General features: G+C 48.6%; 1 protein-coding gene across 5 annotated transcripts in view; it reads left to right on the top strand.

Annotated features, from left to right (window-relative positions):
* Window positions 1–11,841, top strand: part of ACSS2 (acyl-CoA synthetase short chain family member 2) — a 110,767-nt gene that overhangs the window by 89,984 nt on the left and 8,942 nt on the right. For 4 of the 5 annotated variants that reach the window (XM_025194639.1, XM_006038162.3, XM_006038163.3 and 1 more), the window contains 5 exons: window positions 3,535–3,672; window positions 4,301–4,471; window positions 6,328–6,461; window positions 7,704–7,836; window positions 8,548–8,604. In XM_025194639.1, coding sequence (XP_025050424.1) covers window positions 3,535–3,672; window positions 4,301–4,471; window positions 6,328–6,461; window positions 7,704–7,836; window positions 8,548–8,604 — 633 coding nt within the window. The remainder of the gene's footprint in view (window positions 1–3,534; window positions 3,673–4,300; window positions 4,472–6,327; window positions 6,462–7,703; window positions 7,837–8,547; window positions 8,605–11,841) is intronic. The other variant, XM_025194638.1, reaches the window with a different exon arrangement.

The following is an 11,841-nucleotide window of genomic DNA, read 5'->3' as shown; positions in this document are numbered from 1 at the left end:
TCGGATCTTTTAAGGACGTGATAGGCGGCTTGTGCTGGCCCAATCAGAAGTGGCCCGATCCGTACTGCCCAGCTGCTGGGGTCCCACTTTGCAGCCGTGGCCGTCCTTTCAAAGACTTCTAAGTAGGCTTCCACATTATCCTCTGTGGACATCCGGGGAAGCCTGGCTCTGTCTCCTTCTCTCCTTAACAACATCTGTTAAGCCTCAGTTCTCTTTTCTAGAATAAATAAGCCTAGTTCCCTCAGCCTCTCCTCAGAAGTCATGTGCCCCAGCCCCCTAACTATTTTCATTGCCCTCTGCTGGACTCTCTAATTTTTTCACATCCTTTCTTTAGTGAGGGCCCAACACTGGACACAGTACTCCAGATGTGGCTTTACCAGTACCCCAACCAGGGGGAAAAACAATTTCGGCTTCACCAGTACCCAACAGAGGGGAATAATCACTTCCCTCAATCTGCTGGCAATGCTTCTATGAATGCATCCCAGTATGCCATTAGCCTTCTTGGCAACAAGGGTACATTGTTAGTTCATATTCAGTTTATTGTCCACTGTAACCACCAGGTCCTTTTCCTCAGAGCTGCTGCTTAGCCAAGCAGACCCCACCCTGTACCAGTGCATGAGATTGTTCTGTGCTAAGTACAGGACTACACACTTGTCCTTATTGAGCCTCATGAACTTTCTTTTGATCCAGTCCTCCAATTTGTCAAGGTCTCTGAATCCTAGCCCTACCCTCCAGTGTAACTACTACTCCTCCCAGCTTGGTGTCATCCTCAAACTTGCTGAGGGTCCACTTTATCCCATCTTCCAGGTCATTGATGAAGATATTGAACAAAACCAGCCCCAGGACTGACCCCTGGGTCACTCTACTTGATACCAGCTGCCAACTATATATCAAGCCATTGATTACTAGCCTCTGAACCTGACAATCCAGCCAGTTTTCTATCAGCATTACAGTCCATTCATCCAACCCATACTTCCTTAGCTTGTTTGTGAGAATGCTTAAGCATTCAATGCTTAAGCATGTGCTTATGAGCTTAGGATTTTAAGATGAGGAGTTTCAGTATCTCTCTACTGGATGGTAATCAAAAACTGCATCTTTGCTGCTTGCCTGAAATCTGCTGAAAAGTTTATTCAATAAAGACAAAGAAGAGGGGGAGGGAGCAGTGTAGAAGGAATTATTTGAGGTTAGTGTAGACATTATTTGGGGTTACTTAAAGCATACCTGGTTGAACACTAGTGAAATTCAATGATTACCTGAGCATGGAAAGAGCTACAAAGGCCACTTAGAACCAAGAAATGCATTGGAGACAAGTGACATGGAGACAGTACCAAGAAGTCAACCTAGGGAAGTTGGGAACTAATACAGATCATACATTGAATAGAAAGAAGAATCAGTCATGCTGTAGGGACTCATTGGGGAAAATAGGTCAGGAAATACAGATTAAAGTACAAGGTGGAAGGGCCAGTACAGTTAGAGCAGGGGTGGGCAAAATACAGCCCATGGAGCAATTTTCACCAATCTGCAGCAGGTCCATCGGCTCTGCCCAGCCCAGGCACAGGGGCACACATCAGGGCTGGGGCTGCTGGACTCCCATTTCCTGGCAGCCTCAGCAGTAGTAGCAGCTCCTTCTGGCTGCCAGTGGACCCAGCCACGCTCCCCAGGCACCATGGAGACCCACCAGGGAGCTGTGGGGCAGGCCACTTCACTGGGCAGATGTGATCTAAGTGCTCTGCCTGTATGGCTCTGGACGGGGCTCCAAGAAGACCCTGCCCCTGCTGGGAGCTTTGCGGGCAGGGTGCTCTGCTGGGTGGACATGATCAGAGCATCCTGCTCGCATGGCTCTTGGTGGATCTCCATGGAGACCCTGGGATCCTGGGTCGTTGTCAGCATGGGGCCTGTCAGGGCAGAGCCACAATCTGGTTTCTGCATGCTCCTGCCCGCAGAACCCACACCCATCTCATGGGCGTGTGGGCAGCAGATCCTTCCAGCTTCAATTTCCTGTGAATTTGTCCCATGATCCCAGCACTCTTGAAAGGATCTTGAGGCATCCCAGGGTGCCATGCCGCCCTTGTTGAGAGACACTGTTCTAGAGTACGGAATCTTGGCTAGATAAAGTCTGGTCTATACCAAAGAATAATACAAAAATAACCACATAGGGAGTTTTGGCGAGTTGTTGTGGGAGGAGAGGGGTGCTGACCTAGCCATGACACCTCCTAAGCGAAACTCCCTATGTAGCCCGGAACCGAAATAATTGCCCACCCCTGAGTTAGAGGCATCACAGAGCATTAGTGCCACTTCCTCTGGAATATTGCCTCCACTAAAAGCATCACATTACCAGAAATGTGTTGATTAAGCTGGAGGAAGGTCAGACTAGAGCAGCAAAAATGATGACAGGAGCTGGAAGATGGCTTCCTCAGGAATGGCCAAAAGATGTAAAGCCACCCTAAGTCGTATATGTGATCCAGCTGTGCCCCTTAAGATGAGTTGGGGCTTTGGCTGGGGTTTCTCAACAGAGCATTGATAGCTCTATGAAAAAAGAAAGCAGAAACAATGAGCTCTAGGCAGAACAGTGTAATGGCATCTCCAGTAAGATAGGGCTGAAGACTAGAAATGGCTCTTTTATGTAGCTGGCAAGAAATGGTGGGAAGAAGACATTCAGTTTAACATTAAGCAGTAGCTAACTCTAGAGCAGTGGTCACTAACACTCCAAGCTTATTTGTTGATCCCTAGGAAAGGTTGTGAGTGCATTGCTTACCACAACAAATTCAAGGATCCCACCTGCTTAACCTGTATTTTGCAGCAAGGGTCCCTGGTTCTGAGACGCATTGAAATTCTGGGGCAATATCTGTTAAAGTAAAATAACACAGAGACAGGACTACTTATGAAAGCAAATACTAATAATCTTTACGGTGTCTTTACTAACAATCTTTATTTATTTTATGTATTTAATTGGGTAAATAACAGTCATGGAGTCATTTCACAGGGGGACACGTGACCCACCTGAGATTGGCCACTGCCGGCTTCTGCAGGCAGTCGCTATTTGCTACCCCACTGCCACTGCCAACAGCTTCTGTGGGCGGTCGCTGCTCGTGCCCCACCCCACTACCTCCGGCAGCTTCTGCAGCCAGTCGCTGCTTGCCACTCCTTCCCCCCCGCCCCGCTTCCAATGCCGCTGCCAGCTTCTGCAGGGGGTCACCGCTTGCCACCCTGCCACCAACGCCCACAAACTGTGCCCCCCCAGTCTCAGGAGGCACCAATCATCCATGCTTTCATGTCATCTTGTAGACTAAAATGGACATCACTGTGTCTGTATCTCAGTCACATTTGAAAGGTTTTCCATTTTTAAATGGAAGCTGTAGTTATTCAGTATGATTTTGCAGCAGTGGATGTATGGAGGCAGATCTCAGAGCTTTGGAATGCACAGCACTGTTCCTGTCTGATTATTGCTCATCAACGGTCTAACTGGGGGCCACATTCCATTTTCTACTCTAACTGCTTTTGGAGATCATGTTTTCATCTTATGCTCTTCTTCAGATGCCATGGAACTCAGATGTTGATCTTTGGTGGCATGAACTAATGAGAAATGCTAGTAAAGAGTGTGAGCCTGAGTGGTGTGATTCTGAGGATGAGCTCTTTATTCTTTACACCAGCGGATCAACTGGGAAACCCAAGGTACGTTTCACAATCATAGAATGATAGAATCATAGAAAATTAGGGTTGGAAGGGACCTTAGGAGGTCATCTAGTTCAACCCCCTCGTCAAAGCAGGACCACCCCCAATTATATCATTCCAGCCAGGGTTTTGTTGAGCCGGGCTTTAAAAACCTCAAAGGATGGAGATTCCACCACCTCCCTATGTAATCTGTCCCAATGCTTCGCTACCCTCCTAATGAGAGAGTTTTTCCAAATATCCAACCTAAAGCTCCCTTGCTGCAACTTGAAACCATTGCTCCTTGTTTTGTCACTCATCACGGAGAACAGTGGCTAACAATGGCTTACTCCATCCCCTTTCCCAGCTTCTTGGTCCCAGACATAATTATAAAGGCTTTCCCCTTGAAGGAAGTGACATATTTCAGTTAAGGAGCTTGCCAACGAGTAGTTTAATTTCTGTTTTCTCCTGTTTGCTTAGCTTTGAGAGGTTGGAGATGAGGGCCCATTGGAAGAGGGGTTATGCTTTCTCTGGTCATGTACTGAAGTTCTGCTGCTGGTATTTGTCAGTTGGACACTGTTCAGACCAGGAATTAGTGTTATGGCTTTGCACTTGGAACGCGTCCTGCTGATCATGTGTATTCTTCTTGCAGGGTGTTGTGCACACGGTAGGAGGATATATGATTTTTACTGCTGCTACCTTTAAGTATGTATTTGACTACCATCCTGAGGACATTTACTGGTGCACAGGTGACATTGGATGGATAACGGGCCACTCCTATCTCACTTATGGACCTTTGGCAAATGGGGCAACCAGCGTATTGGTAAGTGCTGCACAGGAGCTGGAAACCTCTCCTAGATGTTAGACTGTCATGCTGAGCAGCCTTCCTTATTATCTAAGGCTGCAAACAGATGTCATCTTTGTGCTGCCATAAGAATTCTTACAGTGGCAGAAAGCCAAAGCAAGCAGATGTCCAGGCCCTCTGTCATACCATAAGTGCCCAAATTTGTGGGCATGACAATAGGTAGCATAACTTTGTGCTGCTGCTTTGTAGTGTAACTCTTTGTTTTAAGGGGAGAGAACACAGGCAACCTAGAACTGCCTGTGCTCTCCAGCCTCCCCAGGCTGTTGGTCTTGGGGCTGGAAGGACCTGATCCTGCAAGCCTAGGTTTTGCCTGTTTGCAGAGGCATGCCCTGAGTGTTGTTCTGCAGGATTAGGTTCCCGAAGCCCTGGGAGTGGCAGGGGCCTTACCCTACAAGGCAACAGATGAATTCCGTTTCTTGCAGTGTAGCAGATCAGCTGCTCTGGGACACATTTCAGCACAGCTGATCCACTTCATTTGGTGCCATCTTGTTATGTAGAGAGTCAGGCTAGAAACAGTGCAATTTCATGACACGCTTTCCTTGGCTTTCATTGAAAATTCAGCTGGAAACTAGGGGGCATGTTCTGCAGTAAGCATTGCCTTGCAAAGTGCTGTGCTCTGTCAAGATACAGAATACAGACTGAACACAGTGCATGAGACTGGTGTAACAGAGGGAATGGTTTGGTGGATGGTATGAAATCTGAGGTGTTGAGAGGGAGGGATTTTAAGTTCTCCTTAGAAAGGTGTTAGTATGTGTTTATCTCAAGTACCTAAACAACCCTTGGAGGAGGGGCTAACCTCCTGTCTGAGACTTCTCTGGGGAAAAACAAGCTGGGAAAGCCTTTGCTGGCTGCATACCTTCTGATCCCATTTGGGGTTGTATCCCACCTTGTTTTTATTCCTATCACTTGTTAGTCTGGCTGTGTTGCAACTGCTGTTATTGAGATCATGGGACTACCTTTTGCTATAATAGCTGTCCAACTCACTTAGTCCCCTGTCCTGGGTACCTGTTAAGACCCACAACTAGGAGGCAATGAGATTTGACCAGGTTGGCAATCTGGCATGGATCCAATCCACACATGTCCTTCTGCACCTCTCCTGTTTTCCAGGTTCTGGCCCCTGCCTCATTCTGGAAAGGCTAGAGCTAGAACTTAGACTAGAGCTACAGCAGCAGATGGGGGTTGGAACTTGGCAGAGAGCCCAGAAGCACCTCTGTGCTGAAATAGTAGCTATGAGGAAAGCATGAGACACTACCCCACTGTGTGGGGGGAAGGGAGGTTGTATTCTCCCCATCCTCCAAGGTGGAATTTTTTGCTGGGAAAAGCAGAGACCAGAAGAACATTTCCTCGTTGTTTTTCACAGGTACAATTACTTTTATGGCTTCATGGGTAAATATCCCCCCACACAGCTGTCTTCCATCTATCTTACCATTCCTGCCCAACCAGTCACATCTGCAGGGCTTGTTCAGTGTGAGAACTGTTCAGAGTATCGGAGGTTGGCTTCTTGCCTCTAAACAGGCCTTGTTCCTTCACACTGCCAGGTGGGCCAGTGCTTGTCAGTATCTAGGGCATGGAGGAGGCTTGGTCACTGCTCCATGGAGGTGGCGACCCTTCCTCTCACTCAGTATTCCTGCTGTTTTCCTCCATGCAAGCAGTCGTACACCTAGAGAATGCAGGAATAAGTGAGGCACTCCCAGCACCCTATCCAGGTCAAACATGCTACTTCCCTGAGCTCTGGGCTGCCAAGGAAGATGCTGTGACCTATTGCAGAAAGTAGGGCTAGGGAGCAGTTGTGCTGACCAATGTCTCGTGCTTAGTTTGAAGGTGTTCCCACCTATCCAGATGTCAGCCGAATGTGGAACATTGTTGACAAGTACAAGGTGACCAAGCTCTACACTTCACCCACAGCCATCCGAGCACTTATGAAGTCTGGAGATGAGCCTGTCAAAAAGTAAGCACAGCTTGGTTGAGGGGTACATTCTAAGCTCTAATAGCACCAAGCAGCCTGGGAACATGTGGGACTCCAGAGTTCTTAAAGTTCCTGCCCTTCTCTGAGCACGAAGGATGATGGGTTCCCAGCAGCAATAGTTGAGAAGAAACAGGTGAGCAGGAAGTAGTAGTACACTTTTATCCACAGTGTGGGGATATGAGGAGAGGTGGGGCTAGACCTCACAGAAGATACTACTAAGGCAGGGAATTCTCTAGTCAAAGTGCAGGGTGGGAGACATACCCACCAGTGCAAATGTACATTTGAAAAATACCCCTTGAAGAACTTCAGTTGCTTGTAAGTAACTTGTATAATCTAGTGCAGGGGTGCTCAGCCTTTGGCTCAGGGGCCAGATCCAGCCCATGATGCTGTGTCACTCAGCCTGCAGGGCTCCCCATTGGTCTAGAAATTTGGCATTGGAGGCGCAATGCCAGCACTACTTAGATACCAAATCTCCGGACCCTGGCATGCTGGATCTGGTGCTCAATCCCAGTGTATAGCACTGGGCCCCAATTCTGGTGTGCAGGGTTCGGAGGAGATGGTGCCAGGCCCCCAGGTCCCAATCCCGGTGTGCAGAGGGCAGGAAGGGCTGAAAGGGGGCAGAAACCCTGGGATGGAATCCTGGCAGGCAGGGGGCAGGAGAGGGCAGTTCTGGGCCCTTAGGGCCTGATTCAGCCCGCAGATGGGCACCATGCCCCCCACCTGGCTAAAAAGTTGAGCACTACTGTTGTAGGACATTCCTAGGTAGTTTGGAAGAACAGAGCTCATCAACACCCAAAATCCAAACCAGGACAGGGAAGTGGGGTATGGGAAAGAAGAGTTTTTGCATCCTGAGTATTCCATGTTTACAGCCAGCCTCTCATTTCCAGACAGACTGTAGGGTGAAGGCAGCAGAAATCCTCCTTAAGCTTTGTTTTGCATACTTCAGGTACTTTGTATTTGAGTCACAGGGACAATCAAGGCACACCTTTTGGGTCTGTGTGTTACTCTCTGTGTCCTTCCCTTCTCTGTATATGTTGAAATCACTGGAGAATTAGAAGCGACTAAACCTTTCTGTGAAAACTCAAACTCTGTTTCCTTTAGGCAGGTCAATGAGTTCCCCTTCTACCAAAACAGACATGCTCATAAGCAAGGTTATAAGCTAGTTTCTCTGGCCTTGGCTAGGCTAGAGCAGACATCTGTAAAAGCCACCATTTTTCACTGCAGATGCAGTAGGGAATCTCTGAAAATACTGGGGACTGTTGGTGAGCCCATTAACCCCGAAGCCTGGCTGTGGTACTATCACGTTATTGGAGACGAGAGATGTCCGATTGTGGATACATTCTGGCAAACAGAGACTGTGAGTTTTACCTGCCAGTTCTTGTGGCAGGTTTCTTCATCCCCTACAATAAAAGAGCCTGGGGATCTGGAATTTCCCAAAGCTTTGGGAGAGACATAAATGATAGGCTTTCCTTGCACCCCTTTTATTCCCTGCCAAGGATCTGGGTATCTTGGCAGGTTTGCTTTGAAGAAATTTCTGTACAATGAGGACTAGCATTTCTGTATGCCCCGGAGAAGCTTGTGCTCTCCATGACGGTTGGGAATGAACACGGCAGAATGCTACTGTCACTTCTTGACCCTATTATTCTAACTATAACCAAGCTCTGTAAAAGTAGGTTCTGCTCAGATGGGGCAGCACCAGGGGTTTCTTGAGATGGCTGAGATGTGAGGTCTCTTTGTTCTGTGGCTTCCTGTTGAGCTGTTACAGTTCCTTCTCCACTGTGAGCTCCCTCCCTTCCCCAGGCCTTGCACCAGTACACTCCTCCCTTCATTTCTTCCCACATGTTCCTTTCCTGGCTTGGATACACTCAGACATGGGATCTTGCTCCCCATTCTAATCTGCACCTCCATGTCGTCCTTTCCATCTTATGCTCCCTCCTTCTCCTTTGCTGATGCCTGCCTGGAAGTACCTCTAGCATGGGAAATGGCTACCTATGAGTTGTAGGCAGTATGAATAGCTGATAGTAAGGAAACCTATGCCTAATGTGTCATCTGTTCCCCCTTTTCACAGGGTGGTCATATGCTGACGCCTCTCCCTGCTGTCACAGCTATGAAGCCTGGCTCTGCTGTGAGTAGAATCCATTCACTTTTGCAGTGACCCAATTCTTCATATTCTCACCTGGTGGGTGAGGGTTTTCCCCAAGGCAGTGACTCCAGAAAGAGTCCTGGGGTCAGCGCCACCAGTTGGGCCACGTGTGCATGAATGGAAATCCTGTTTGTGACCTGACATTTGAAACTTTGCCTAGGGCAGGCATAACACCAAGCAAACTAGATCAGTGGTACCCAACCTTCTTCTTCTTGGGCCAGATAGATGGTGCTTAGTCTATCTGTGGGCCAGACCTGGCATACGGGGTGGCAAGATGGGGCCCAATCCAGCCATGGGGGGTTGAGGAGCAACCCATCCCCAATCCAGCCATGCAGGGCTGGGGTGGGGAGTGGCAGTATTACTTGCCACTGTTCCCCTGCCACCAAATTTCCTGACCTGCGGGAAGTACTTGGGGCCAGATGTGGCTCTGCAGGCCACATTTGGCCCCCAGACTGGAGGTTGAGCACCCTTTATCTAAGTGATCTTTGGGGAGAAGCACTCTGTCCCAAGAGTCCTGGCTGCCCCAAGCTGTGCAGTGACTGCCAGTTCTGAGCCAAGTTTAGTGGCGGGGTAGGGTTCAATCCCTCAAAGATTATGGCCATAACAGAGTCAGCGGCCTAAGAATTGAAGGAAAGCTGGGAGACAGTGACCACGAGCTGATCACTTTTACCATCCATTGCAAAGCTGGCAAGTCAGCCAGCAATGCAGAAGTCCTCGACTTTAGGAAAGCTGACTTTTATAAGCTCAGGAGGTTTGTTGTCGAGGCCCTAAGGCCCATGACATGACAGGGAGAGGAGTCCAAGAGGAGTGGTCACTCCTTAAGGGAACGATCCTGAAAGCACAGGGGATGTCCATTTCATCTCGGAAGAAAGGTAGCAGAAGGGCACAGCAACCCCCCTGACTCAGCAGGGAGCTCGCGGACCTCCTACACCAAAAAAGAGAGGCTTATAAAGGATGGAAGATAGGAAACACCACAAAGGAAGAGTATTCTGCATTGGTCGGTACCTGTAGGGAGCGAACCAGGAAAGCCAAGGGTGCAACAGAACTCACCTGGCAACACGTATCAAGGACAATAAAAAGTCCTTTTTCAGATATGTGGGGAGTCGGAAGAAAAGCAAAGGTAACATTGGACCCCTGCTAAACCAAATTGGACAATGGACAGCTGACACTCAGGAAAAAGCCAACCTGCTTAATGGGTACTTCGTGCTGGTTTTTCATCAACCCAGTGGTACCTCACTGCTTAGCATGATGTGGGACAGCCAGTGTGAGGGTGAATTTATACCCAGCATCAGTGCAGACTTTGTAAAGAAGCACCTTGAGAGGCTGGACACCTTCAAGTCAGCGGGTCCTGACAGATTGCACCCCAGAGTACTTAAGGAGCTGCCAGGAGTCATAGCCCAGCCACTAGCCACTATGATATTTGAAAGCTCCTGATGCTCAGGTGAAGTTACCTGAAGATTGGAAGAAGGCCAGCGTGGTACCCATCTTCAGGAAAGGGCTTTGTAAAGAAGCACCTTGAGAGGCTGGACACCTTCAAGTCAGCGGGTCCTGACAGATTGCACCCCAGAGTACTTAAGGAGCTGCCAGGAGTCATAGCCCAGCCACTAGCCACTATGATATTTGAAAGCTCCTGATGCTCAGGTGAAGTTACCTGAAGATTGGAAGAAGGCCAGCGTGGTACCCATCTTCAGGAAAGGGCGGAAAGTGGATCCAGGGAACTACAGGCCAATCAGCTTGACCTCAGTCCCTGGAAAGTTTCTGGAAAAAATTATCAGAGACCATTCTTGACAAGCTGACTGATGGCAGCATCCTGAGGGACAGCCAGCACGGGTTTGTTGCAGGTAGGTCTTGCCTGACCAATCTCATCTCCTTCTATGGCCAGGTGACATATCACCTGGACAAGGGAGATGAGATTGACATCATATATCTGGACTTTAAAAAAACCTTTGATCTGGTGTCCCATGATCTCCTCTTGGAAAAATTGGCCAACTGTAGCCTTGGCTACATCACAGTCTGATGGCTGGAGAATTGGCTCCGAGGCCAGACCCAGAGAGTGGTGGTCAACGGAAGTGAATCATCATGGTGCTCCGTGACCAGTGGTGTCCCCCAAGGTTCCGTCCTTGACCTGTTCTCTTTAACATCTTTATCAACGATGTGAACACTGGTGTGAGAAGTGAACTGGCCAAGTTTTTCCAATGACACTAAACTTTGGGGTAGAGCTTCCACACCTGAGTATAGACTGGTGAACCAGGCCGACTTGCATAGACTCAAAAAGTGGGCAGATACAAACCTGATGACATTCAATACTGACAAATGCAAGGTACTTCACCTTGGGGAAAAAAGCCCCGCAGCACGCTTATAGGCTCGGCAGTGCTGCGCTCGCTAGCAACATGGCTGAAAGAGACTTGGGGGTCATGATTGACCACAAGATGAACATGAGCCTTCAATGTGATGTTGCAGCTGGTAAAGCAAATGAAACTCTGGCTTGCATCCATAGATGCTTCTCAAGTAAATCTCAGGATGTCATCTTCTCACTGTACTTGGCCATGGTGAGGCCGCAGCTGGTGTACTGCATCCAATTTTGGGCTCCACAATTCAAGAAAGACGTGGAGAAGCTTGAGAGAGTCCAGAGGAGAGCCACACGTGATCAGAGGGCAAGAGAACAGGCCCTATGAAGAGAGGCTGAGAGCCATGCGACTCTTCAGTCTGGAAAAGTGCAGATTCAGGGGTGACCTGGTGGCAGCTTGTAAGTACATCAGGGGTGTGCATCAGGATCTGATGGAATGCCTGTTCACCAGAGCGCCCGAAGGGATGACAAGGTCCAATGGTCACAAACTCCTCCAAGACCATTTTAGGCTGGGCATAAGGAAAAACTTCTTTACTGTCCGAGTCCCCAAGGCCTGGAATAGAATCCCTCCAAAGGTCATGCAAGCACCTACTTTGAACTCCTTTAAGAAGCGTTTGGACACTTATCTTGCTGGGATCCTTTGACCCTAGCTGACTTCCTGCCCTTGAGGCAGGGGGCTGGACCCGATGATCTTCCGAGGTCCCTTCCAGCCCTAATGTCTATGAAAGCTCCACAACTCCATCTCTCTGGCTTTTGATGTATGTTGTGGGCTATTTCTTCTCTAGACCCTGTCTTGCTTGTTTGTCATTTTTACAGGCTTCTACACCCCTTGTTTGTCATTTTTACAGGCTTCTTACTTTTTCTTGTTTAAT

The sequence above is a fragment of the Alligator sinensis genome, unplaced genomic scaffold, assembly GCF_000455745.1.
Source record: "Alligator sinensis unplaced genomic scaffold, ASM45574v1 scaffold767_1, whole genome shotgun sequence".
Taxonomy (NCBI): domain Eukaryota; kingdom Metazoa; phylum Chordata; order Crocodylia; family Alligatoridae; genus Alligator; species Alligator sinensis.
This window is presented reverse-complemented; position numbering and strand designations above follow the sequence as displayed.